At 41.9% G+C, this 25,968-nt stretch overlaps 4 protein-coding genes and 4 long non-coding RNA genes across 12 annotated transcripts in view; 5 read left to right on the plus strand and 3 right to left on the minus strand.

The window, feature by feature from the left end:
* The window catches only part of Ten-a (Tenascin accessory), a 291,517-nt gene that overhangs the window by 22,863 nt on the left and 242,686 nt on the right, over positions 1 to 25,968 (plus strand). Inside the window, exon 2 of the mRNA NM_001169259.3 lies at positions 10,595 to 10,681. The gene's annotated coding sequence lies outside the window, so the exon portion shown is untranslated. The remainder of the gene's footprint in view (positions 1 to 10,594; positions 10,682 to 25,968) is intronic.
* The window catches only part of lncRNA:CR43960 (long non-coding RNA:CR43960), a 72,344-nt gene that overhangs the window by 22,863 nt on the left and 23,513 nt on the right, over positions 1 to 25,968 (plus strand). For both annotated transcript variants that reach the window (NR_073652.2, NR_073650.2), the window contains one exon: positions 10,595 to 10,681. This is a non-coding gene — a long non-coding RNA (long non-coding RNA:CR43960). The remainder of the gene's footprint in view (positions 1 to 10,594; positions 10,682 to 25,968) is intronic.
* On the minus strand, positions 640 to 3,579 carry lncRNA:CR43961 (long non-coding RNA:CR43961). The gene is made up of 3 exons (NR_123879.1): positions 3,410 to 3,579; positions 3,190 to 3,333; positions 640 to 3,136 (listed from the first exon to the last, which is right to left on the minus strand). It is a non-coding gene; the product is annotated as a long non-coding RNA:CR43961 (long non-coding RNA).
* Positions 3,877 to 4,703, plus strand: CG34323 (uncharacterized protein). Its single transcript, NM_001103492.2, has 2 exons — positions 3,877 to 4,098; positions 4,154 to 4,703. The coding sequence occupies exons 1-2, from the start codon at positions 3,928 to 3,930 to the stop codon at positions 4,319 to 4,321; spliced, it is 339 nt and encodes a 112-aa protein (NP_001096962.1). The 5' UTR covers positions 3,877 to 3,927; the 3' UTR covers positions 4,322 to 4,703.
* Positions 5,448 to 6,258, minus strand: moon (moonshiner). The gene has a single exon (NM_132556.3). It carries the CDS (start codon positions 6,168 to 6,170, stop codon positions 5,652 to 5,654), a length of 519 nt encoding a protein of 172 aa, NP_572784.1. The 5' UTR covers positions 6,171 to 6,258; the 3' UTR covers positions 5,448 to 5,651.
* CG15734 (uncharacterized protein) lies at positions 19,909 to 20,465 on the minus strand. 2 transcript variants are annotated; one of them, NM_132557.3, is made up of 2 exons: positions 20,271 to 20,465; positions 19,909 to 20,202 (listed from the first exon to the last, which is right to left on the minus strand). In NM_132557.3, the coding sequence occupies exons 1-2, from the start codon at positions 20,382 to 20,384 to the stop codon at positions 19,993 to 19,995; spliced, it is 324 nt and encodes a 107-aa protein (NP_572785.2). In that variant the 5' UTR covers positions 20,385 to 20,465; the 3' UTR covers positions 19,909 to 19,992. The 2 variants fall into 2 exon arrangements, with proteins under 2 accessions (NP_572785.2, NP_001036273.2); NM_001042808.2 differs by having other exon boundaries at positions 19,926 to 20,202.
* On the plus strand, positions 20,651 to 21,135 carry lncRNA:CR32657 (long non-coding RNA:CR32657). Its single transcript, NR_002108.1, has 3 exons — positions 20,651 to 20,716; positions 20,791 to 20,879; positions 20,938 to 21,135. It is a non-coding gene; the product is annotated as a long non-coding RNA:CR32657 (long non-coding RNA).
* On the plus strand, positions 24,704 to 25,712 carry lncRNA:CR32658 (long non-coding RNA:CR32658). Of its 3 annotated transcripts, none has more exons than NR_002111.2 (4): positions 24,704 to 24,958; positions 25,010 to 25,182; positions 25,246 to 25,510; positions 25,583 to 25,712. It is a non-coding gene; the product is annotated as a long non-coding RNA:CR32658 (long non-coding RNA). The 3 variants fall into 3 exon arrangements; NR_002109.2 differs by having other exon boundaries at positions 25,020 to 25,182; NR_002110.3 differs by having other exon boundaries at positions 24,704 to 24,932; positions 25,246 to 25,523.

Below are 25,968 nucleotides of genomic sequence, written 5' to 3' on the forward strand. Positions count from 1 at the left end.
TTAAATACGGCCAAAAAGCGACAGCGCACATTAAACTCATTGCCGCCGTTGTGGCCAAACGGATAAAAGGCGAAACGGACCGGCGACGGGCACCATGACTACAGCACCATGGCTGTTGGACCCGTTTGCCCAACAGATTCACCCATCCATGTCCGGCCAGCTGCACATTATATACTTATGCATACGATGCAACAAAAAACGACGAGGAGCCACACAAAAAAATAAAGGACAAAACCAAAAAAGAAAAAAAATAACAACAGCAGCAGCAGCAGGACAAAAAAATAAAGCCAGCAGAATGAGACAGCGGCGCGCAAAAAGCGTAAACTTTGTTAACTCCATTTGACAACACGGCGGAGTGGAGCAGAGTGCATGGAGCATGGAGCATGGAGCATGGAATTCCGGGGTCCCATAGTCCATAGCGTATGGAATCCAGGCCGGCATCCCGGCCACATGGACGCGCACGGACCCACTTGAAGCCAGGCCGTTGATTGCATTTCATGCGCTTGGAAAATCAATTTTTATTTAATTAATGTGCCTCGTTGCATGCATTACACATATGCGCCGGAGCCATGGTAAACGTACCACATACAACAGTTAGCCATATATGTATGGGTTGGATGTCCATGTAATAATAGCGCAGCTAGCTAAAAGATTTAGTTATCCGGTATGGCCAAGTTGACCCTATTCCATAGCTCTATTAGATTGACATACTTTTACGGGAAAGTTGATGAGCAGTATCTTCCAGCATCTGTAGTGATTTCAATTGAAATTTATACTATGCCGGCTAAGTACTATGCATTCCAGCAATCCAGAAACAGTGGGGCACTCATCCGACGCCACCTTATCACTAATGCCAGCTGAAGACCGCTTTCCGCTTACTCGATTTCCGTAGAGCCACCTTTTGCCAACTTCTTGAGCGCCCACGAAACCGAAGCGAAGCCCCTCCCCATCTTTGGTACTCCAAACGCCAGCAGCCATCCAACGCCACGGAATCCAACTGACCGAGCACGGGTCTGGCTTTGGGAATTCACGGAGAGAAGCCGGTAACATCAATCAGCGATCCCATCTAAATGCCATCAAATGGCATTTTCCACTGCCGCCTGCCAGGAAGCACAATGACGCCGCGGGGAGTTCGCCGTCAAGTGGGTTGGGTTGGATGAGTAGGTGGCTGCGTGGGTGTTTGTTGTGGATCTGCAAGGTGCTGCAACAAACAATGGTGGGAGCACACTAACTGGCAACTTGTACTTGTATATTTAATATTCACATTTCAATTGTTTTTTTTTTTTTATCCACTTTTTGTTTTCATTCGAGCAAGTTTGGGTAGGTAGGGTGTGGTGGTTTTTTTTTGGTTCGATGGTGTGCACCCGACTTTTCACCATCACCCAAAACGGATTCATTGCGCAATTTATCCAGCTTTGGGTTTGGGTTCGGTTCAGTTCGGTTGGGTTCCTTGGCCCCAGTGACTTCGCCCCTGTTTCCTTTGACTTTTGAGCTTTCGTTTTCTTTTCGCTACTGTCAAGGAATCTGGCAACAGCTACTCCTGCACATCGCTGCCTTGTATTTATAAAATTTTCATAAAGTTTCGTGTTATTAAAAATGGAATATATTCTCGCGCGAATACGCAATGGAATATTAATAGCATGAAAGAGCTTGAATTTTAATACAGATCCACAAATGACTGGTACATAAGTAGCTGCCGGCAAGGCAGCACAATTTCTTATCCTTTGGGAGGCAGGAATGAGCGAAAGTCCTTTTCCTGTCAATGGTAAATCTGTGCATATCTCCGTAAGGGTCAACAATCACGTTTTCACTCACTGGTGTGGTACACTTTAAGGAAATCATCAAGATGTTCATGATGAAAATATAGTTTATGGTTTAGGATTTTGAATTCATAGTAGCTATGAGTTTAAGATTGATAATATACAATATATAGTTAGTTGTATACATGTTGGCATAGCTAGAAGTTGCTTCGTTTCGGTTCAGTGCAAATGAAGGTGTTCCGTCAAAGGAAACATGCTCGTCGTTTTCACAATACATCACAGCGTGAAAATGGAGAATGGCCAACAGGATGACCCAGTCAGTAGTAGTGGGCTCGAATCCTGACCAATCTGGGTGCCAAAGTTCGCAGTTGGTCTGCCAAAGGTAAAGTCAGATCCTGCTGTCCGCCATGCGGATGCGGGGTAATTGCCTTGAAAGGCCGCTGAAAGCCCTCAAACAAATTATAAATTGTTTCTCCACGGCGAGAGGCCCGGCTCAAAAGGGGTTAACAACATTTGATGGCAGCCGCCCCAATTCAACTCACTCATTACCCCGACTCTGGATCTGGCTATGGCTCTGCGTTCAGCCCCATCTCCATCGCCATCTGCAACTTCTCCTTCTCTTGTCCTTCTTCGCCTGTCTTATCTGAGGCCGCTGATCCATCACCTGGTTCGCATTGGGGCACGGAGTCGAAAGTGCCGGGTTCTGGGCTCTGGCGTCCTGAGTCCTCAGACTTCGGCTTATGAGGCCGTCGTGGGGCATTTTCTGATTGCGTGTGCATTTTTAATGCTGCCTGCCTTTTGGCCTTTATAGCCACTACGCACTTCATTCATCAATGTGCGCCTGGCCTAAATGGAGCCACTCTCCGCTGCCTTGGTGGCCACCGCCATCTTGCCGCCAAGACAAATGATGATGTGTATCCAGATTCCTTTTCGACATTTCCCTTTTGTTTTACTCGCTGCGGAGCTGACCTCCAGCTCCTCGATTTTCTCATCCCACTCCTTCGGCAGAGTCGCTTACTTTTGTCGAGTGGCTTGCACTGTAAGCTCTATGAAATGTTTATGCTCATCTTACAGAAATGATATGAATCTTATTTTAAAGTTCAGCAGATTTTGTTTAACTTATTAGAAGACTAGTCGGAAAATATCTATTCAAATTCTCATAAGGAATTAAAAGGGAAACATTTGGTAGAATATAGTTATGAGAAGGATTATATAACTATCTGGTTCTGTAACTTGTAATTGGTTAACTGAAAACCCGAACTATTTATAAATTTTATAAAGATTGAACTATTGAAAAGTATGCAGTTAAGCTTTAAGATTCCAAGAATTGGTTGCACGATTTGCGTGCCACATTCCCATAACCCAACTTTCCAATTCTGCAAAGATAAGATAATTTAATATGATGTTATTACATATATGTAGGGTATACCAGTGATCGGCCATCAGAAAGTTATTCTCCTTGCGCTCGCAGTGCTTACTTTGATTTTTATAAATTTTAGATGGCACACGCCTTTGCCTTTTGCCATCGCATCGCATCGCATCGCCTTCACCTGAGTTTCTTCTGTGCTGTGCGCTAATGAAATATGAATAATTAACACTGTGTTTTCTTTTTGTTCTACTTCATTTGGAGTTCATTATTTTTGGCTCACTGCATTTGGTCCGGGTATTTGACTTTTGGCCTCGGCAGCGTTGTCATCCCTTGGTGAAGGGATTCTATTCCATGAATTCTGGCTAATTACGCCGGAGCGGAGTCAGTTATTCAGTCAATTATTTATGCAAAAGCTACCATGCAAATTGGTTTAAACTTTGCTTGTTATTGTTTGGGCTTCGATGATATTTAGCGATCCGATCACGATTCTCAGCGATAAGTTATCGATTACAAGGCATCTGGTTTATATACCACCAAGTCAATTAAATCATTTCATCGTTAAGTATGTTTACATATGCCATATGTATAAAAAGTCAAAATGTTAAATATTGCATGTAAATATATTTTAATATATATTATTTTGGTATTATAATACCACACAAGCACATGGACAATGCTTTAGTACTTAAATTTATCGAATACAATCGATAATTGACTGCGGCGTTAGTTTGAAAGACTCTAAAGAAGAAGAAGAACATTTCGTTTCAAGTTTAAGAGTGTTATGTTTTGGTGGGAAAAATGACATTCTATCTGGAACACGTGCTCACTGGCGATCGGATTAACTTGAACGAGGGCATCCAAATTCTGGGGCGCCACTCCTCTTGCACCTGGGTATTGAAGTACGACTATATGTCGAGATATCATGCTCTTATTCACGTTAATCAGGGAGACATTTTCATTAAGGAGATGGTAAGATGCGTATTACGATGGTGCAACCGATGGTTATCGTTTATGCCTTCCGCAGGAAACCAATAATGGCATATTTCTTAACTATTGGCCGACGCGAATCGGCAGTTCTTGGTGCGAAGTAAACGTTGGCGACGTCCTGTACTTTGGGGTACAATTAGGCATCGAACACGATGGGGAGATACCGAATACGTTCGGAATATTCACCGTTAAATCATCTGGATAAAACATCGGAGAACTTTTCAGTTCCCATTAAACCGGGTGCTGAAATGCAAATGCCCCCATTTAACGACACAATCCCTTTTTGGGGCGTTAATTTTCCAAGTCCGATCCTAAGGATCCTGGATTCTGGATCCTAAGGACCAGAGTCATTGCTTACAAATCTACAAACCGACAATAACCACACACAGTGGCAGCTGAAAAAATACATAATAGGGAACAACTTTAGATATTCAATCCAATCAACTATACAATACAATATTCAATACAATCAACTAAGGGTATTTGCACATTTCCATATTCCAAATTGAAATATATATAGAGAAACAATGCAAGAAAATTGATCAAAAACATGAAATATCTAAGCAAAATAAAACTTTTCTTTTCTGACTTGCCGTATTGTAGTTGCTTAAACGTTGAACAGATTTTATACAATTTGAAGTTTGAAAGAAAAATGATAATGTATACTTACTATACCTCTACCTATTGTTTCTTGACTTGGCTGGTAATTATGCAAAAAGAGATCGAGCTACGTGTGCAGATTTGTGAAAGTTTCCTTATGACAACCGCCACAATATTATGTTGTAATGACCAGAAAGAATACAGAAAGACCCGGTCTAACGACCAAGTTGTCTTGCATTATATATGTAAGTTCAACGTTTTCCGAGTGGATATTTTTGGCGCACCCCATCTCAATTTTAACGCTTTCAGTGTCGACTGCCTCCCACTGACACCCCCACCCACTGACTAATTTGTCACTTTTGTTCTCGCCTCGCAGGGACTTTTGGAATATCTTGTACTTTTTTTGATTGTTTTTTTTTTTTTTTTTTTTTTGCTGGCAACCCTTTTTTCAAGGGCAATTTCGTATTCAAATGTTGTTTGACTCGGTGTCTGTCTCGCTTTCTCTCCATTTAGTTGCTAGTACGTGTTCGTTGTGACCTGCCCCGTTTTCCATTTTGCTCGCAGCCAGTACATTTGGACCACATCCCCCAACCGGGTAGCTCTCATTCGCACGTAATTAGCTGTTAATTTGGACTACCACTTGGCAACCGGGCGTGGAATTTACTTTGTAACTTCTCCCATGTTTCGGTGTGTGGCACCGAGCCGTTCATGGGGAAATTGGGAAAACGTTTGTTGATTTGGCCCACAGAAGACGATGGCATTCGTATGGTTTATTGGCTCTGGTTTTGCTTCACACCTATGCTTATGTTCAATTGGTATGATTTTACAAAGGTTGATTTGATTATACAATTGTTATTTTTAATTTGAGTAAACAATTGATATTTTGAATTTACATATCTATGTGTTTGGGTGCTTATCCTAGGAGGCTGTAAGGACTACATTTCCTGGCCTGCGACCACTTTGTCAACAAACGCCTGAAGCTCGGCTTGTCCCTCTGCGTCGGGGGCTGCCATGATCTTGTCGAGAATCTGCCAGTTAATGTGCTTATTCAATAGTCCCCGTTTGATGACAAAGGCGCGCATCATAATGTTGAAATAGCGAGCTCTCCAAGCGGAACGCAGTCGCGGAATGTAGATGCGATTGTTGACCATCTCGTTGTCGTCCACATCGTAGATGTCGACTTCGCTGCCCTTCTCCTCGACAGGCTGGTCCTGCTTCTTTGGAGCGATTTTCTTACGCTTCTTTGGCTTTGGCGGCAGGGGATTCGATTCCGGCTGTCGGTTGGCCAGCTTCGCCATCCATCTAGATTGCAGGTCGGCCAGCGCCAGGTACTCCTTGTGCGTTAGGTTTGGCACATCGCGGAATAGTCCCTCCATCATATCGATCATCACATCCTCCGGAAAGCTGCACGACTCCGGTATCCAGATGCCATCGGTGGGCAATATCTTGGCCATGGCAAAGCCAAAGCAATGTGGTTGAAATGACTGGTTCTCAATGTTATTGTTTTATGAGAGCTACGCTGCTTACGCCGATAGATTAAGCTTGCTATCGATCGATACAATTGATCATCGACTTACCGCAATGCATGGGAGGATTATAGAATGTTCACACTGATAACGATGTTATAAGCTATTAAATAAATTTATATAGATATATATTTATATATAACAATAATAATAATAACAATTTTACTCATGTGCATTTATAAATGGTAATATAATTTAAATTTTAAGTTATCTTGCAATCGAAAGGGGCTAGAATATTGGAAAAAAAGCCTTGCTTAAAGATTCTTTTAACTTAAACTACGACATCTTCCTGGCCGTTGGACAGCTTCCACCACCTGCAGTGCAGCCCCATGGCAGCCTTGCCATCCATCTGGTGAGCCAAGTAACCCCGGGAACCCAACTGACAAGCAAATTACTTGACCGGGGCCACCACCAACCACAAGTCAAGGTATGGCTGGCAACCGTTAACTTTGCAGCTAATTATAAATGAAATCCGATATCAAAAGGCACACTGGGACACGCCTTTGTGCAACACCCAGGCACCAGCACCCACTAACACACACGGGGGCTTGCCCCCTCCAACCCACGGCACACACACACACTGAACCAGCCGTCGAATACACAGACAATGTCAATTCATTTGGAGTTTTGGAAGTCCTGGTCTTGGAGTCCTACAGTCCTGGAGTCCTGGAGTCCTGGATTCCAACCGGCCGCCAGTCTGTGGTTCTCGGCAAACAAACAAATAATGAAAACAGCACAAAGGGGCTGGCATCGTGGTGTCATCGGCGGGTTAGGGGGTGTTGGGTTGGCGTATTGTGGGCGTGGACCGAGAACAAAGTGGAAAATTCATAAAATGTCATTGTCGCTTTATTAAAACGCGCCAAAAACCTTCACGATGCCCCACTCACCACTAGCAGCGCCATCTAACCCCCATTTCTAACACACAATTAAGCAGTGAAAACAATTTGGTATTGAAAACAATTTAAGTCTAATAAATTATTTCACATATGCGTTACATAATCTGAAATCGAATACAAATGTTTCTATTGTGGCAAGTTCAGTATTACTATGTATTACTATGCTATGTTATAATGTTTTAAAAACCTTAAGACAAAGCGATCATTTCAAATAGAAGTATTTTTTAGCGGTGCACCCACACATAGATGTCAATCGTGGTACAACGAAGGGGGTGTTTCCGAAGGGGTGGGGGGGTGTTTGGGGCTTCATGAGTGAGTGGGTGGGTGCTTTGGCAAATTGGGCGGACGGCGACGTTGTCTGCTTTGCCATCGACAGCTGTTGGCGTCATTTACAAAAGCTTTTTGGCCGTTTTATGGGATTTTGCAACAGTTTCATTTTCATTTTGCGCAGGGCGCACACACACACACACAAACACACACACACACTCATGAGCAGAATAAGGCTTGGGGAGGGGGGTGGAGTTTGGCGGGCATAATGCCGCCATTAGAAGTTGCCGCCAAGCACTTGCTAACGCCAAAAGATGATGATGAGCAGCAGCAAGAGCAATAGCAACAAGGACCATATGCCATATGTGTGTGTGTATGCAGTGGCATTCGCAGAAGGGATCTAAACTCGTATATTTAAGTACTACATTTAAGACAAGACATAAAGGTACCAGGATACTCTTTAAAACAAGATGATTGCCTGCTTTTGAACTTTCAAGACTTTGATTTGTAGCTATTATTTTCTAAAAGTGCAAATATCCCTTTCTAGACTTCAGTTACGAACCCCCTTTATCTTAGACCAGAGACACCCATGCATGTTACGCCGCAGTTGTATCTGTAGTTGTGCGATGTTGCGACAACGATAATAGCTTCAACGTTTGTTGATTCGTTTGCCGTCTATATATGTTAGTCTGCCTGCCTGGCCAAACCTACGATTTTATCACGCCCTAGACCCGCGAACCCCTAAAGTCACCGTCCATGCACCCGCACATAACCATTTTCCCTTGCCCATTTTCCCCAAGCGTCGTCATCGTCAGCGTCATATTTGAACTTTTAATATTGACGCCATTTAACACGTTCGGGTGGAAATTTTATAAATGACTCTGTCTGTCGTTGGCTGGCTCCCTACTATGAACCTCCTCCCTCTGTAACCACCTTGTAACCTCCTTGTAACCCTCAATAACCCGTGTAACCCCCCCAATAGCAAACGACAACCTTCGATCCCCAACGACGCGACAAGGAACAATGATGATAATGATAATGATAATGATAGTGCCGATGATGATGGCGATAGCGCTGATTATGCGGCTGATTTGGGCCGTGAGTAGTTTGGCTTGAAAATGCAGTTTATACGATAAATTACTCGACTATTTGTGGCCATAGGCATAGATTGAATTGAATCATAAATGGCATGGGCGATCAAAACTTTCGAGTCACTTGAATTGGTTACTAACTTAAAAAGAATGGCATAATAAATCGATAAAATCAAGAGTTTCGCTAATAATTGAGTATTTCAATAATATATATTTGGTGATCTTCTTGATTCGAATCCAGAACCAAGTTTCGTGTAGTCCTTGTTCAAACTGTCAATAGTCACTTGCGGCTTTTACGTTGGATTGTCTGCGAATTAGCTGGAGAGAGCAAATCACTTAAAGCGACCGCGCAGCTCAATCACGGCAACTCTAGGACTTTTGGGGCGGTACACTGGGACATTAGGACATCGAGACATCAGGACATCGGGACATCAGGACATCGGGACATCAGGACATCGGGACATCAGGACACGACAGTGGAGTCACTATCGAATGTCAGGAGTGTGTGGCATCTTATAAATCGATATGAGTGTCTGTTGCACAGACAGCGAGACTGAGACTGAAGTTCGATCGTTACTGCCGTCGACAAGAGTGCCTGTCCTGGCATACACTGCAAGAAATGAAGTAGCTATTAACGCAATAAAAGCAGTTTTGCACGAGAGAGCTTAAGTTTGTCCATGTTTTAGTCCTTGGCCAAAGTGAAAAAAAAAACGTATTTGCAAGCCAGTCAAAAGACTGAACTGCACAAGTGACCCGTTTTTTCTGCCTGTGCACCATTGCGAGGGGTGCAAATGGGCGCAGGGACTGTGGCATCGCGTCATCTTGTCAAATATTTCGCGCTAAATTAACACGACAGCGCGCCCAAATGGAGTAAGAAGATGTCAGCCGGGCCGAAAGGACAGACCTGGCACAGAGTCGCTAGTTGCAAGTGCCGGGTCCTCAAAGGACGCCAAAAAAAAAGTACAGCTCAAGTGGTGCAGGGGCGTTGCAAAAAGGGGAGCGTGGAAAGGGGATGGCGGTGGTGGTGCGGATGGCATTGCCATGTGCCGGCTCCTTTGCACATACATACTGGTACATAACTCAAATAGCGACGCAGTTGTCTGCACCACCCCCCCATTTGTATGTGTGTGTGTGAGTGCATAATTTGTTGGCTTTGTGCAACACCCCCCTCGTTGCCACCCCCTATCTTGCCCTTCCTCCCTCCCCTCTCACTGAATGGCAGACGAAGCCGTGCCAGGCATCAAGACAGGGCAAAAGTCGTTTGGTCGGCCAGGACATGCAGCTAAAAGTTTCGAGCCGAAGATTGAGCTACACTACAGGCAAATTTATACAACAATTATGACAATATTGAAATTATCTATAAAGGTATATATATACTTATATTATGCACCTTCTGCAATCAAATCTAAGTGGTGCTTTATATCATATTATAAACTGAAAAGGACAGAAACTGTAAACACTTTCACTAACTGAAGCACCTTCAGAAAGGGTAACAAAAAGTGGCAAAGGACGAAGACTGGAAAGATGCTCGCAACAGCTGCCGCTTGCAAAAGTTAACACTAACTAAGGACAGGCGGCAAGACAGACAGGGTGGCAGAATGAGAGGGCTTGATAGACACAGAGAGAGAGAGAGAGAGAGGCGACACGAGTTGGTGTGACAGAGACAGCGGCAGGGTGTGAGAAAGAGATGCAGAGCGACACAGACACGGCATATTATTAAAAATGATAGCAGCAATTTAGGCGCCGGCGTAATTAAAATTAGTCAACCTAATGATGCATCATCATCATTATCAGACAGCGGTGGCAATGAGTTAAGAAGCCTGCCATTCACGATTCAGGATTCCCCATTTTACTACCAATACTCCAAAGACCAACAAAAGTGGTAATAAATCGGAATTTAAAGATCTTACAAAATGATCACAACAGGGAATAAAACACAAAAAATTCAATATAATTTCATAAGTCATTAATTTTCAGGAACCATTACAAATTTATACTTATATTTATTATTATTATTTATTTATATTTATTATTTATTTATATTTATATTTATACATTTCCAAGTGAATAAAACTCTATGAATTCTTATCAATTTCAGCTAAATGGCACATTAAGCATGGCACATAAAGCTAAAGCATTTCTACGAAAATCTGCGGTCATAACTTTGCACTTCGAAATGCCAGTGGTGAGTACATAATTTTCTTGCATTTATCCTACCCTTCGATGACGTCATTATGGCTGGCGCATATGGCGCAAAAATTGGCAAGTGGTGGGAGGTATGTGTGTGTGTGTGTGCCTTACAGGACGCCCAAGGACGCATTAAAAGCCAATAACAACATCCGTGATGAGCATGAAATTAATTTACAGAAAGCACTTGATGGGCTTATTGACAGACGCGGGCATCGCACATTTATAGCCGGCCATGTTCGCTCTAAAACTGTATGGATATATCCAAACATCTATGTATGTGTATAGGGATATATGTATATGGGGGGTATGCAACCATAAACAGACGCACACTTATTAATTAAAAGCATACATTAAGGCCACACTCACACACACAGACGCGCGCGCACAAGGAATAGCGCTTTATGTGCGGCCAGATCATAAACTCCATAAAATCCTTATACGACCACCATCAACCATGGGCACTGCACAAAAATGTGGCCAGAATATGATGGAAACAACTAATCAATATGTTAAGCTGCAAAATATTAACAGATATTAACAGATAAATATTTCATTTGATGCTCAATACTTTTTAATTTCCAGCATGAAAAAGTATTGAATTCAAAAACGAAACTTATTTTTATGGTATTTTTTATATCTAAAATTGTAAGAATTTAATCAAAAAAGTTTTTTATAAATCTTTAGAATAATATTTTTATTTTACCCAAATAATTTCGTATTCAAAGAATGAAATGAATTATCTAAAACTACTAGTGTTGGTAAATCATTGAGTGTTCATTATTTTTCTCAGTGCCTGCTAGCAGCAACATTTGGTGAGCATATTGAATCGCCTTCTTGGCCTTTTCGGGATAGCAATTGGCTTTGGTTTTTGGCTTTCGCTTTGGTTTCGGGGCTTGGAGCTCATAAAAATTGGCTTAGACCGCATCAATGTTGGCCTTGTGTTGTGTGTGTGCGTGTGTGTGTGTGAGTGTGCAAGCTCGATTGTTTATATGGGCCACTATTAAGCGAGTTGAAAAGTTGATATTATTTTTCGTTTATATTTAATCATAATTTCAATTAAAATTGCTTTTACGACACTGCCAACAATGACGGAGTGTTGGCTAAATGGTAGTGCATCGTTAAACTCGTAAAACCGAGTGTGATGACTAAGTATATCCCAATGGGGCGGGTTGAGGGATGATCATCTGGAATAGTGAAAGCAAGGGTTTCTTAGGGCTGAGCCATTATTTGCAGCTGTGCGGATGAACATGAGCGAAAAGTTGTTAAGAAATTGGGGAATTAATAGCTAATTACAAAATAGAGAGAAATTAAAATGACTGCGCAAATATTTGCTAAGATATTACAAAATTTCAAATATAATAGTTTAATGGTGTATCGATTAAAGCTAGAAATTTAAATTGCTAAGCAGTTATAAATTTGATCAAAGCCTATTTGATAATTGGTCATTTCATTATACAAATGAAATGTATTGATTAATCGGCGATAACGATAACCTGGCCAGTTATGCATTCGACGAGATATATTCAAAAGTCGGACACAAATGCTGCATTAAATGCAAATGGGAAATAATTATCTGATTGTGATTCAGCTGCAAGACAGAGACAGTTGGGTTGCGAGAAAGAGATGAAAACAACTGCACTGAAGTCGATAAAGGATCAAAGGAGAATGCAAATCGCAATCGCCAGTGTCAATGGCTGTTTTCATTTTATTTGCCTGCTGTTTTATTTATTTTCTAATGATTTATTTATCTCTTAGCCTTTGTGGTCCATCGCTGTAGATGTATATGTATATGTATCCTGTATCTGTATCAGTATCACTACAGCCTGTGGCTGTATATGCATTTGTATCTGCATATGTGTATGTTCTATGTCCATAGATTTGACTTTCACACATGGCACGTACCGTACCGAATCGTACCGCACCGGACAACATGAAACTCGAAATACAAATAAATATTTTCGCAACAGCTGCAGTTGAAAATATCTACTATACATATATATGCCATAAAAAGCGCCTCCCATTCATTCGCATTCATTCAAATGCATGGCACTTGGCTGCCGCTTGCAGTCCAAACCCGTTGCAAACCACCCAACAGAACTGAACTGCTGAACTGACCTGACCCCTTCTAATCCCCAGCTAATAGTTCCATCTCCACGACCCTGCGGTCATTGCATTTGCGGGCAGTTCAATTAAATTTTCCCAGTTCAATGCATGCGGGTGGCCCAACGCACTAACTAATAGAATGGAGGCGGTGATGACGATGGGAGGTGGTGGTGGTGGTGGATAGGCGTTTCTATCACTTCATATTTCTTTCTATTAGGTGGAAACAACAAAACCCCCTGGCTCAATTAATTTATTTGTTTATTGCATTTCATGCGCCATATTTAAATCATGGAATTTGCGGAGTCGGGGGAATTGGGCGATATGGGCGATATGGGCGATATGGGCGCACACACACACTCGTATCGTTTATCATTATATGGCCTATTAATTACCAAATACCGTTTGCCAGTCTGCAACCCTGCTCATCCATGGCTCACTATAATACCCCGTACAAGGGGTATGCTGCATTCATGATCATGTGGTTGGCAGGCAGATGGATATGAATGAAGGAATTTTCTTATTCGCGATCAAAGTGCTTGCTGCAATCTTAAGATCGAAACCATAAAGTGATGATGTATATATTCATATCTTATTAAATAAATTTCTATTGGCGGGTATCCGAAAGTCTGAATATTAAGCATGAACAACTTTCTTGTTTTCAAATTGCATTTGCACTTGTTTTTATGGCTTTTGCCGGACTCCTTGCATCCTTTGGTCCTTGCAACCTGGACCTGGTTCTGATTCTCGTTCTGGCTCTGACCATCGCCTGCAGACGGACGGATTGCAATGCAAGTGCAGCTGGCGCCGTTCCTGCAGTGCTGCTCCTCCTGTTGGAAAATGCAGGGGGCACAATGTGGCCAAATGTTGGAGTTGGAGGTGTTGGCTCCCCGATTGGCTGCTCCAGTGCTCCCGGTGCTGGTGCTGGTGCTCCACCTCCAGATCTGAGTTGCTGTTGTGTCTGGCGCATTTCACATGATAAATGATGCAACAGACTAAACGTTGAAAATCGCTGCAACGAGAACGCAGTGCAGGAATGAGTGCGAATCCGCCCCTTCATGGGGATGAGCATGGAATTGGAAACTGGGTGTTCCGAGCTGGGTTCTGGAAACTGGGAACTGAATCGAAAAGGATTCAGGATGGGCGTTGGCAATGGCAATGGTCGCCTAATAAGCCAACACAGCAGAGCGTGACAAAACAAACAAATTGATGGAATGCCAGGCATCATAAATAATGACTTGCGATCCCCAGCAACAAAGGACAATAATCAACTTGCAGCAGCTTCTGTCCCATTTTCTTCTGGAATATGTGAGAAAAGTGAATCCAGAATCCAAGAGCGTGTTTGCCTTGGCAAAGTGGTAAAATTAAAAATTCCAAACGAGTAATACGGTTCAATTACTTGGAATTAATTAGCTGCAGTACACAGGCAGCAAAATTGTACCAATTTTTTAGGCTTTCTAAAAGGAGAAAAGTTTGAAGCAACCATTTAAGACTTGAATTGAATATAGCCTGATATTAACTATCTCATCTTTCGAGATTACTTTAGCGGCTTTTGGAACTGTTTTTATGTTCTTTTCTTATATTAAATCCCTTGCAAAAATCGCCATTTGTTCGTTTTAAATTACTTAAGTTACTTAGTTACTTAAATGTTACTTATTTTTTAATAATATTTAACTCTTATTTAGCTCTTATTGTATTGACCTCACTTGCAGCATGTGTTCAACATGTAGATGACAATGACGCGCGAAGAGAGTCCAAAAAATGTTCGAACGCATATTGTTAACAAAGGTTTGGCAGTGTGGGCGGTGGGCGTGGCGGGGCGAAATCGGATATGTGCACAACAGGTTCATGTGGGGCACACGACAAATTCCGCTCGGTCGGAATACATATGCAAAATGTATAATTAACCAAACGCACACACACTTTCAGAGGAAAAAGGATCAAAAAGGAGAGCGTAGGTGCTGTGTGTGTTTGGGTGGGTGGGGAAATGTTACGGCCGCTTACACAGACAGCCGGCTACTTCGACCACGTTCCTCGCTGATCCCGTCACTCATTGCCATCCTGCCACTTCTTGCACTCCTGCCACTTTGTTCTATCCGGCCGGACATGGCCGGCAAGGCATTGAATATTTTGACTTTCACAAATACCCTGCCAACAAAGGGTATTGCCAATCGATAAGGACAACGGCCAAAAGGCAAGCTTGCACGAAGGAAGTAAGCTCTGCTAGGATGGCATTTAAAAGAATGACACTCTTGACTGATAACCTTAGAGAGCTTTTTATAACAACTAAGCATCTATAGATTTGCATTTTTAAAGGGAAACCAATATTATTATGTGTATAACATGCTTTCATAACTTGCGAAAATCCATTTAAATGTTGTCAATTTAAACATCTCTTTTAGTCTTTTTAGCATTCTCAGAGCATCCAAATGGTGTGCTACTACCTTCTCCCAATAATTGCACCCATTCACTTTGCTCGTCCCTTTTTACGAGTGTAACCTGTGTGAGTGAGTGCGGCAGTGGCAACAATGAAACGGGCAAAATGTTGCTCATTTTTTTTTTGTCGGTCCTTCCGTCCAGGCACTCTACCCCAGAATTTTTGCCCAAACCATACCAATCCAAGCCCCATCCGTACCATGGTCCTGCTGATGTTTGGTCCAGTGGCTGCTCCTTTGGCCAATGTTGCTGCTGCCGCTGCCGCTGCTGCTGCTGCTGCTGCTGCTGCTGTTGAATGCTGTGGTCAGCATTGCTGCTCCACCTGCTCCGGCCGTTTTTGCAAAAATATGGAAACATTTGGCACTAATTGCATGTGCTCAGCAGCAATGTTGCTGCTGCTGCTGCTGCTGCTGCGGAGCGACAGTTATGACAGCGGCAATGGAAAATGGAGGCGTCGGCGTCGGCTGCACAAAGCACAAAAGAAATTGCGCAAAAATCGTTGTAACAAAAGAACAGGGACACACACGCATACCCACACATACACACATATGCACGCATACATGTGGCCGCCACATGCGAAATGGGACAATTGCAGGACATCATAAACGTTTGCCACACCGCAAAAAAAGTCAAAGAACTTTCACTAAGGACCTTAAAGCAGCTAAAGGTTTTGGCAATGAAAATGTTCCATTTCAAACATGAAGAAAATCCATAGTTATCAGAAAAAGAAATGTTCATTAAACATTACTTCATCATATGAAATATTCGCATTGTTAGTTTTTTCCAGTGTATCACAGGGCGAGGCCAAAAATGTGTCAGAAAGAACCAAAGAATGAAAGAAAGAATGCGCGTGGCGCTGAACAAGGAAATTGGGGGTATGTGGATGAGTATGAACATGGAGATGGGAATGGGAATGGGAATGGAGAGTCCCCCGCTCTCCAGCAACTCCTGTTGCTCCTGTGCCATTCTGTTTGCTACTCCTTTCTAATAGTTGTTACACACACGCATAAAAGCCAACGACGTAGCGCAACAGTAGCAACAGCAGTCTCTGAAAGCGAGAGAAAAAAAAAGCGGCAAGAATGGTGAAAATCCGGCGGAAAAGTGGGCAAATGTGGTGGCAAGGACATCCTTGTAAATGGCAATGACAAAGGCAACAATCCGCGGCATATGCACGTCCTCTGTATGCGCCAGCATATTTTACTGACCATGGGCTTATGGACCATTTTCGATAAAAATCCAGACACTCGAAGATTGAAAAGATGGCCAAATTAATGGAACATTTTCAGAAAAAAAATTAAACATCATTTGGCATTATTAGCATCATTAGCGAGTTTTTAACCGTTTAATTTTTACAAACGTAAAATCTTGCGCAAATTTGGGTCATGGCAAAAGAAAAGGTCATTGAATTGAGTGTATAAATAGGTTTTTTATTTATTGTGGCATACTTTTAGACATCTCTTAACTATCTCTCTTCTCTATGGCCAATTGAACGATAATGCCGCCAGAAGAGAGGGCATTCCACAGACCAATAACCGTTATTGACGGGGCACTCACCTGTTACCTGTTCAAGCGATCCGCTCGCTATTTTGTTTTTTTCACCTCGCACTGGAGTTTCTACTAATTGCTGGCTGCGTTCGTGTGGAAGAAAGCGCCTCAAAGTGATGCTCCTCGAGACAGAGTCGTTTTGGCAACAGGACTCGGCTAAGAGGGAGGCGAACGGTGAGGGGCACACTCATTTTGGCCATGAAGTAGACATCAAGGGGTAAAAAGAGGCGAAAATTTATTGAAGAGCAAACTCATTTGACTATAACTTATGATTGGATTATCGGTTTAGTATGGCATTTGACAGCAGCCAGCCATGTGAGTGTGTCTGTGCGCCTTTGTGTGTGTCTCTCTCGCTGTGTGTGTGTGTGTGTGCGAGAGTATCTGAGTATCTGTGTGAGTATCTGTGTGGGCATCTGTGTGTCTGTGATAAGACATATGTCTGTGCGCCTATATGCAGGCTATGCAAGCCAAGAGGCTCGGTGGTAAAGTCATAAATGCGCCGCAGACAAGCGGAAAGATGCTGGCTGACTGTCTCCCTCCAACTGTCTCCGGCACTTTTACCTCTTTCTCCGCCCTGCCAATCCACCGTCCCCCCCCCTTACCCCTTCCACTAACTCTTTTCAGGCTGCTCTTTTTGGCCAGCAAATTCGTCTGGCTAAAAGGCACTGAAACAAAAATATTATAAATACTATAATTTTATGTTGCATACTTTCAGGCAACATACTTAACATTACTTGTAACTTTACTCTTTGTTTTCCTGTTATATGCAGTTGCATTAATTACATTTGATTTAATTTATAACGGCATAACGTTTCATTTCTCTCGGTGCATTTGCTCCTTGGTCTCCGTCTGGGTCTGAGTTTTGGTTTTTTGGGCTTCGCTTTGGCTGCTTCATTTGGCTCTGGCAACATGCAACAGCAAGAGCAGTCAACGCGATTGCTTTATGTCTATGCTCCAGCCTGCAGCCGCCAGCCTCCAGCCTCCAGCTTCCAGCATCGAGCATCTAGCTACCAGAGCCCCATCCCCATCGGAGCGGATGAACACCCCCATTGCCCCTTCCGAAAGTCACCCCCCCCCCCCTCCTGCGCTTTGTGTGCAAGCCTGTTAGGGTCTGTTTTATTGCGCCATAAACACGCACTTAGGCACACACACGCAAAAAACATAAGCAAATACGAAAATATACACTGCGAATAAATGTTGAAACTTAATTCGACTTAAATTCGCGGGGCTTTGAAATCGGAGTTTCTAGTAAAGCCGAGAAATAGTAGCTAAGAATTATATAGTATTAAAGTTGGTTTTTTTTAAACCTGTGCATGATTCTTTTCGCCAGTGTACAGATACTTTTGCATGTATGGCCTAAGTAGTCCCAGTTCCCCGGCCGCCTTCTAGCCATAACTTTCGGTAGCCTTTGGAAATGTGTAGCCGAGTGTAAAATTTTGATTTTTCAACCTACACAAACAAAGAGCGAGGACACAAAAGAAATTTGGTGATGTGGTGGGGGGAGCAACAGAGGCTCGGCAATTTGATAACGATTTCAAGTGCTGAACAGCCCCTCCCCCCCCCCAAAAAAAAGGAAGGAAAAACATCGTTGGAAAAATAAGCAACGCAAATCCGCAAAGAAATGGGCACTCACAGAATTAGAACATGCTAATAAGAAAACTGCAAAAACGGGTGAAAGTTATTAAAATTTAAAATCAAATACAATACTACTAATACGAATACTACTTTTGCCCAACGGCTAAGTTAACAATCGTCCAGGTTATATATATGCCAATTAGTTTCTGTTGAATTTATACGTTTGTATTTATTTAAAGAAACATTTATTTGTTGGCCATATGAAAAGCAAATGAATTTTCCCTGCGGAGAGCTGAAGCATAATTTTGCTAGTCTCATAATGCGAGTAGGTCAAAGGACTTGGTGCCTGTATGGTGTGCACTTTGCCCAAACTTTAATGCATTTAGATGGGGCAAATGGAATGTCCTTGCTCCTGCTTTTTGTCCTGCTCCTTGTCCTGCTCCAGCTCCTGTTCCAGCTACTTTTTTCCGGACGCCGTTGCCAAGTGTCGCGCCATAAGAGACGCAAAAATCTCGGCATAAACTAATTATGTCTGCTTTTTAGGCGCTCAGGCAGGCGAATACGAACATTCGCACGAACATATACGCACAAGGGGCAAGTCAAGATATTGAATTTCCCAGTGAAATTTGCCTGCAGGAAAAGCTGCTGGCAGATTCAACAAGTTATATGGGGGTTGGGTATGTGCCCCATTTTTGCTACCCCAACACATTCGTTGAGTTCCTCTTCTACATACATATGTGTATAGACGAACGTTCTAGGAAAAAATGATGGGTATGATTGGTTTATTTTTCGGATTTTTTCTTTTCATTTTGTTTCAATAAAAATGTGAACAAATTATTTTCGAGTGGCCTTAAGTTCGCATCCTTGGCCATAATTGGTTATCCGACTGTAAGCCAAGTTTCACATGACAGTTATGTAACGCCGCACAGGACTCTGTCAACATAACAGTATGTTGCGCTCACCGAAGAGAGCAAGGACAACAGTGATGTTTGATGCTAAAGAGAGCCAGTAAATAAGAGAGAACGTAACTCTCTTAGCGAAACTCTTAAATTAAGTATAACAGTTTTCCTGAAACAATCTGTTAAACTTGTAACGCCTAAGAGAAAAGTTCCACGGCCACTTAACATTAAACTAGAACTAAAACTAATGTTTTTATTTTAAACTTCCTAGAAAATGTTTTAGAAAATTCTTTTTAATATTTTCAAATATATATTTTTTAATGTATTTCAATAGAATTAAGTTGGTTACTTTAGGAGAATCCTTTTAGCCAAGACACCAATCCGCGAATATAAGAGTTTGGCATGCCGCAAATCTCTGAGGCATTTTATTAGCGTCGACTTCATGTAACCTCGATAATAAATTCCATTTTCCGAACTCTTTTTTAAAAGTTTTCTCTTAATTCTTCTCCTTCGATAAAGGACGCAAGCGCACAGAAAATATAAGTCTAGTTTTATAGCATTTAAATAATATTTTTTCGGAGTGTCGATTTAATAATGCAAAGTGTAAGATCTGACACAATTAATTCGGCTTACAGAAATGCGAAAAGCAAATAAAGTCTTTTGAATTATTCAAATACGAAAGCTGATTTTAATTCCTTTAATCAAGCATATGTTCGATTCGATACAAAAAGAACAAGCGATTTAACGCTTGTTAGCCGGTGATGCTCCCCGATACGCGAAGATATCCCTCGATATTGCCAAATCGGAGCTTAACAATGCCATTGATGGCATCGCGATAGGTAATGATCATCGGACCACCGATCCTTGTCCCATTTACGGCTACACATCCGATGCGACTTTCGTTATCCAAAATCAATGCATTCTCGCTGCGCGTCAAGCTGGCATGCAACTTATGCAACGACTTTGTGGTATAAACAGATTTATCAGATTGGGATATCTACATATATATATATATACATATATACTCACCTTATCGGGCGAATAATAGTCAAGACTCTTGTCGTTTTCATCGCTGCCAATGCGCCAAACTTGATAGGTGTGCAACACCTGGGTGGGTCGACCCTTAAACGATATGCTGGCCATTTAGATGCAGTTCAACACTTTTAGTTACACTTCTGTCGAATTTTCCGGAATGCCTTGAAATTTTGTTTCCTGCTGCTATTTGCAATGGAATACGTTATCGAACTGAATTTACGACCGAACATATTTTGACATTTGCCTAAGCATTGCCAACTGCGATGCGGTGTATCCTGATCACTTGGTCCTTGGAACTAATTTCATCGAACAAACGGAGCTGTCAAATCCATGTACCCCTGCCCGACTCGAAATATATTCAGTTTGCTTTCAGAGCTCGTCCAGAGCACAACTCGTTTCGTAACAAAAAATGTAAAAATTTCCAAATTATTGTGTAATTGGTAAGCTACAAATTTAACAAACCACAAACATATGGAAAAACTACACAGAAATCGTACAACATTTGTATTTCTAGAGTTTCACCCTTTTGATAACTTAAATACTCGCCATTGCTTTTTGTAAAGCAATGGCAAGTGGTTTTATAGCTCCGGCAACACGAAAAAAGTAAGTAAATAAATTGTGCCTTATATTTTTCCATTAACTAAACAAATTTTTCCCTTAGCACCTGACAATTCCATGACTGGACTACACTAATTACAATACAATCGAATCGATGGAACCGGTCCCGTTGGACGAGTAGCTTGCATCGATTCTAACATGTGATACACAAATCGGCTAAAAACTACATACTAATATCATATATGGGTTTATATGGCTTAATGTGCGCTTATATGGATTAAAAATAAAATATTGTTAAATCAATGCGAAGTCTATTACTTTTGGTTAGTCTGCAAATCTTTTCAAGAGGTTGGTATATATGTATATCCTATATGCATTCCAATTAGTAGTGCCAGTCGAAAGACAATGCTCGAAAATTGTGGGTGGTGGGAGCTGGCCAATGGGGGAGGGGGGGTGGTGGGAGTGGCACCGGGAATATCGGCGTATCGTGATGCGTGATGCGGTTGCTTGCAACGTGACACGGGGCTCGGCTACTCGATAAATTTGTATTCAAAATGCAGACCCAAATGAAATTATCGACCACAGACAGATTTCAGACGTGGATTCAATTACAAGGCATGTGCAGAGTTGGACACTCGAGGAGGCTTGTGTGGGTTAAGGCATCTGATGGCTAAAGGGGGTTGCCCTTTTGTCTTCTGAGCCGCACAAATACATACGCATAAATTTGCCTTGCTATTTACATAAATGTGTTGGGTTGGGTTGGGTTTGGTTTGGGTTTTGCGTTTGTGTTATGACATTTGCTTACGAAATGAACATCATTATCGGCATACTTGGGCTTTCCATTTAAGCACACACACTTATGCTTGCACTGCTACAAATTTTTATTGAATAATATATATAAATAACATATAAATAAATCATATATATATATATATATAATATATAATATAATAATAATAATAATATAATATATATATATGCTGAAATAAATCTATCTATATAAGGAATGTGTTTTTTTCTTCAATTGTTATATATAGTTATTACTTATATATAGTATAGCTGATCAAAACTATATTAAGGTACTTATTTTTTGAGTGCACACTTGGCTGCTTAACGGCCAGTTTCTGATGGTGGTTAATTAGCCACACAGATACACACACCTGATGAGACACTCATCCCACTCCCAATCCCACTCCCACTCCCATCCTTTAGTTACTCATCTCGCAACGTAATTGGTCTGTATACAATTGTAATTATAAACCACTAATAAGATTCGAACACGAAGCGATTTTCAAACTAGCATTGAACGTGGCAAAGCGGTGGTAAATGCGAACCCCGTCGATATTCCACGTTGAATTTAACCCTTTTCCCAATTCCCACTTTTCCTGTCAGTTGTTACGGCTTCGTCGTCGTTGCCACATCAACAAGTTAATTTCGCATCGGTGGGGCGGAGTGCGGGGTTTGGGGGGGAAATTGGGTGTTTTTGAATCTCAGTGCATTCAAATGGTTGGAAAATGGGGGCGTGGCTGGGCGGGGCGGGACCGTGCGATGCGTTGGCGACGGCGCTTAAGTGACTATTTAATGCGATTAAAATTGGAAAAGCTCCGCTTGACCAGGACACTCTGTCGAATGGAGAAGGGTGCGAGGGGAGGGGGTGTGTGTTGGGTAGGTTGCTCAAAGGGTCAAGGGGTTAAGGCTGCCCCGTTAGGGTGCAGATGGCCCGTCCAGTGGGGTCAAGGGGTCACAGGTGAGGCCCCGTAACCGATGACTCCCAGATGCACCGCTTTCAAATTGCATTTGCTTGCGAACTCCCAACTCGTCCATGCTGGCAAATGGAAATGATTGAGTTCCTGGGAAATCAACTCAAAGAATATTAAACCGAATTATGCTCCAAAATGGTCGAGAACTGGAAAACTGAGTTTCGAGTCGATAAAGCTTCCGGTACAAAAATCGATTAATTGCCTCCATTGCGAACGATGAATTTGGAAACGGCTTTTGCGAATTTCGAAGGCTACAAAGTAAAAATATAAATATAAATAAAAATTCAACTTGAATGTTATCCAAGCAAATTTGGCCTAATCGTTTATTAACAACTTGATTTGCATTTCAATTTGTATCAACTTGCTTATGAAATTCCATTAGACCCTTGGAATCGATGACCTTGTCTAACTCGTTCACTCCCACTTGAGCTGAGATTACGCGATTCGAGGACCATCTTCGCATCTCTGCCAGCGACGAAATGAAAATGAAAATGGAAATTGACAAGTGGCCAAGCTGGGCAACTGGCAACTGGCAACTGCCGAGTATGTGATGACCACCAAGAAGAGGAATGCACTCACATGTGAAATGGAAAAAATTATAATCCAAATAAGAGAATGCAAAAGGATATGGATGTGGCGAGCGAAGTTTCGGGGTCAGCAGAATTGCGCTGGAAAACCCAATGGTAACCGGGATGAAAGCACCGGGGGGGCTGGATGGTTGGCTAAGAAGCCGGCGAAGCGGAGCGAGGCAATCGAAATCGATGACGGATATACGCTGGCAGGACAACAAGTCATCGGCTGTCCCGCAGATTGACCTCATGCTACTGCTTCTGCTCTTGCTCCTTGTGTGGCTACTGCTGTAGCCATTTTTGAAAATTTCTTAAAATTCAATAAATATTTATGAGTTGATAATGCCAAAGGCACACACACACACACTCTCACACACACAGCTGGCATGGTCGCTTGGTTGAATTAAATGGATTACAGATACACAGTGGCGTTCAAGCTTTATGCGATATGTGATATAAAATAATATTCATATTAAGTGTGAATATTAAATATTAAAGTCTCGAATAAAATATATTAAAGCCTTTTTAAAAAGTTTAAAATTATTAAGTGTAAAATATTTTTAAGGCATAACATTAGGTATTTATGGGTATTAATGTACGATAATTGTTTGACTTCGAATTTAAATAGTTTTTATTTATGTTCTTGAGATAAAAAGCATAAGTAAGTAACTCCTAAAATAGCAATATTATCAATGAAGCTTGAAATTAAAATAAAATGACGTGAGCACTATTTTTGTGTCCTCAGCTGTGCAAGGAAGCGCCGCGCACAAAATGCAAACGCACAGCGGAATAACATCAGCGAGAGAGAGAGAGAGAGAGAGAGAGAGAGAGAGAGAGAGAGAGAGAGAGAGAGAGAGTGATGGGGCGACAGTGGACGAAAGAGACCGACCATATTCTATGGGATACACCATATGGGAGGGGGGAGGGGGGCTTGAATGAGGCGTTGGGTTCAAAGGGCACGACAAGATGCTCGGTTAGCCGGCTTGTGCTTCTCAAAGTGAAACGGAACACATCTCAAGTAAATGTGCATAATTCATACTCGCAGTTATCCGTTTGCAGTTCGCATTAGTGGACAATCGGGTGAAGGACATGCCACGAGTGTCACAACTTGGTCCGATCCGATTCCATTTAAGTGCCCCACCCCATCGCAATGCACAAGATTCGATAACCTTAAGAATAAATAGAGCATATACATTATATTATACCACATTTAAGACTAGAGTAAATGGTTATTGAAATAATGAGTAATTTTCATGTCAAGAAGCAACTTAGCGCTAATATTGTGGAATAACAGGTGTTCTTTCGTGAAAAGATATAGTAATTGAAGAAATTCAATACTATGTGCAAATACATATAAATACCTTTATCATTTTATAAGACATGATGTAGCAATGACTTTCCGGACTTTGGAATGTTAGCCTTGTGATGCGTCTTCGCATTCCTGATCACATTGTCCTTGGATCTAATTTCATCGAACAAACGGAGCTGTCAAATCCATGTACCCCTGCCCGACTCGAAATATATTCAGTTTGCTTTCAGAGCTCGTCCGGAGCACATCTCATTTCGGAAAAATAAAAATGTGAAAAAAAACACAGAAAATTTTTAGTAAAATCAAAAAAAAGAAGTTTTGGTTTGCTTCGCTTCGCTTCGGTTTACTTGGGTACAAAAGTGAAATAAACTGGATAACTACACCTTATACATACATACTAATAATACACAGAAAATCACACTGTCATGCAGTTCAAATATACACCAACTGAGTGCAGTTGGTAAGTTTTGGGTACTTACACACCTTGTAAGCTCTAAACTTAATCTCTAGCCATTCAGAATATACAGATTCTTGTAGATACTTCTAGCGCCAACTGACCTAGTGAATCCCGTTCACCATTCCCGGATGTTAATTGATTGCTTAGTCTAGGAATCAATTGCATTAACAAGCCAGAAATATTCGCCATTGCTTTTTGTAACGACGTGGAAGCAATGGCAACGGTTGCCAAGCAACCGCTTTACACAAAAAGAGTAAGTGGCCCTATATATATTTTTTTTTTTTCCTCCCATTTAGTAACAAATTTTTCAACGCAGCTGAGAAACGCACACTTGATGTTTGGCCAACGGGATTACTATGGTATCCGGCTTTTCAAAACGATGGTACCGGTCCCATTGGACAAGAGGATCGCATCGTGGCGCTAATTAAAAAATGGGTTTTCGCTCCGCTTGCTAATATATTGCCGTTCCCCCATCATTCCCATCATCTTATCGCTTGGGCTTGGCTTCCTTCGGATTCAATTGGGTCAGCTCAAAATGCAAACTAACTGAAGATCGTTCCGCCAGGCCATCATTAGGATAGGTTTGTTTTAATTGTTTGTAATTGCATTTGAATTGCATTCGATTGCATTAATCCCCGGACTGTTGTTCACAGATATAGCGGAGCTCTCAATTCGATGGTACCAGTCCCCCGATGGACGAGTGGATTGCATCGGTTTGGCCGTTATTAGCATTTCGTTCGTTCGTTCGTGTCTAAATAAACGGGATTCATTGAACGCAAATTAGAAAAGTTTCTTGATCCTGGGTGGGGTTGTGTTAATCCTGCACTCCAGGAGGTACTGGGGCCATCAGCCATCGTCCCAAACACGTCGACGCAGATGAACAAACTTTGGCAAACAACGAGCGCGGACCGATGCGCAAACTTATTTATAAAGAAATGTTGGCGGTTAGTGCAGCAAACCGAAAGCTTCAAATACCCTAACTTGTTGTAGCACCTGATCTCAAGGGTTGCTTAGTATTGGTAATAAAGAGTGACCATAT

The sequence above is a fragment of the Drosophila melanogaster genome, chromosome X (assembly GCF_000001215.4).
Source record: "Drosophila melanogaster chromosome X".
Lineage (NCBI taxonomy): Eukaryota > Metazoa > Arthropoda > Insecta > Diptera > Drosophilidae > Drosophila > Drosophila melanogaster.

Excerpts from the sequence above, each read along its gene's own strand:
- CG34323 (NM_001103492.2), top strand. The coding sequence starts at position 3,928 with ATGACATTCTATCTGGAACACGTGCTCACTGGCGATCGGATTAACTTG. Across the intron at positions 4,099-4,153 it reads ACATTTTCATTAAGGAGATG|GAAACCAATAATGGCATATT; the intron begins GTAAGATGCGTA and ends TGCCTTCCGCAG.
- moon (NM_132556.3), bottom strand. The coding sequence starts at position 6,170 with ATGGCCAAGATATTGCCCACCGATGGCATCTGGATACCGGAGTCGTGC.
- CG15734 (NM_132557.3), bottom strand. The coding sequence starts at position 20,384 with ATGGCCAGCATATCGTTTAAGGGTCGACCCACCCAGGTGTTGCACACC. Across the intron at positions 20,203-20,270 it reads ACTATTATTCGCCCGATAAG|TCGTTGCATAAGTTGCATGC; the intron begins GTGAGTATATAT and ends TATACCACAAAG.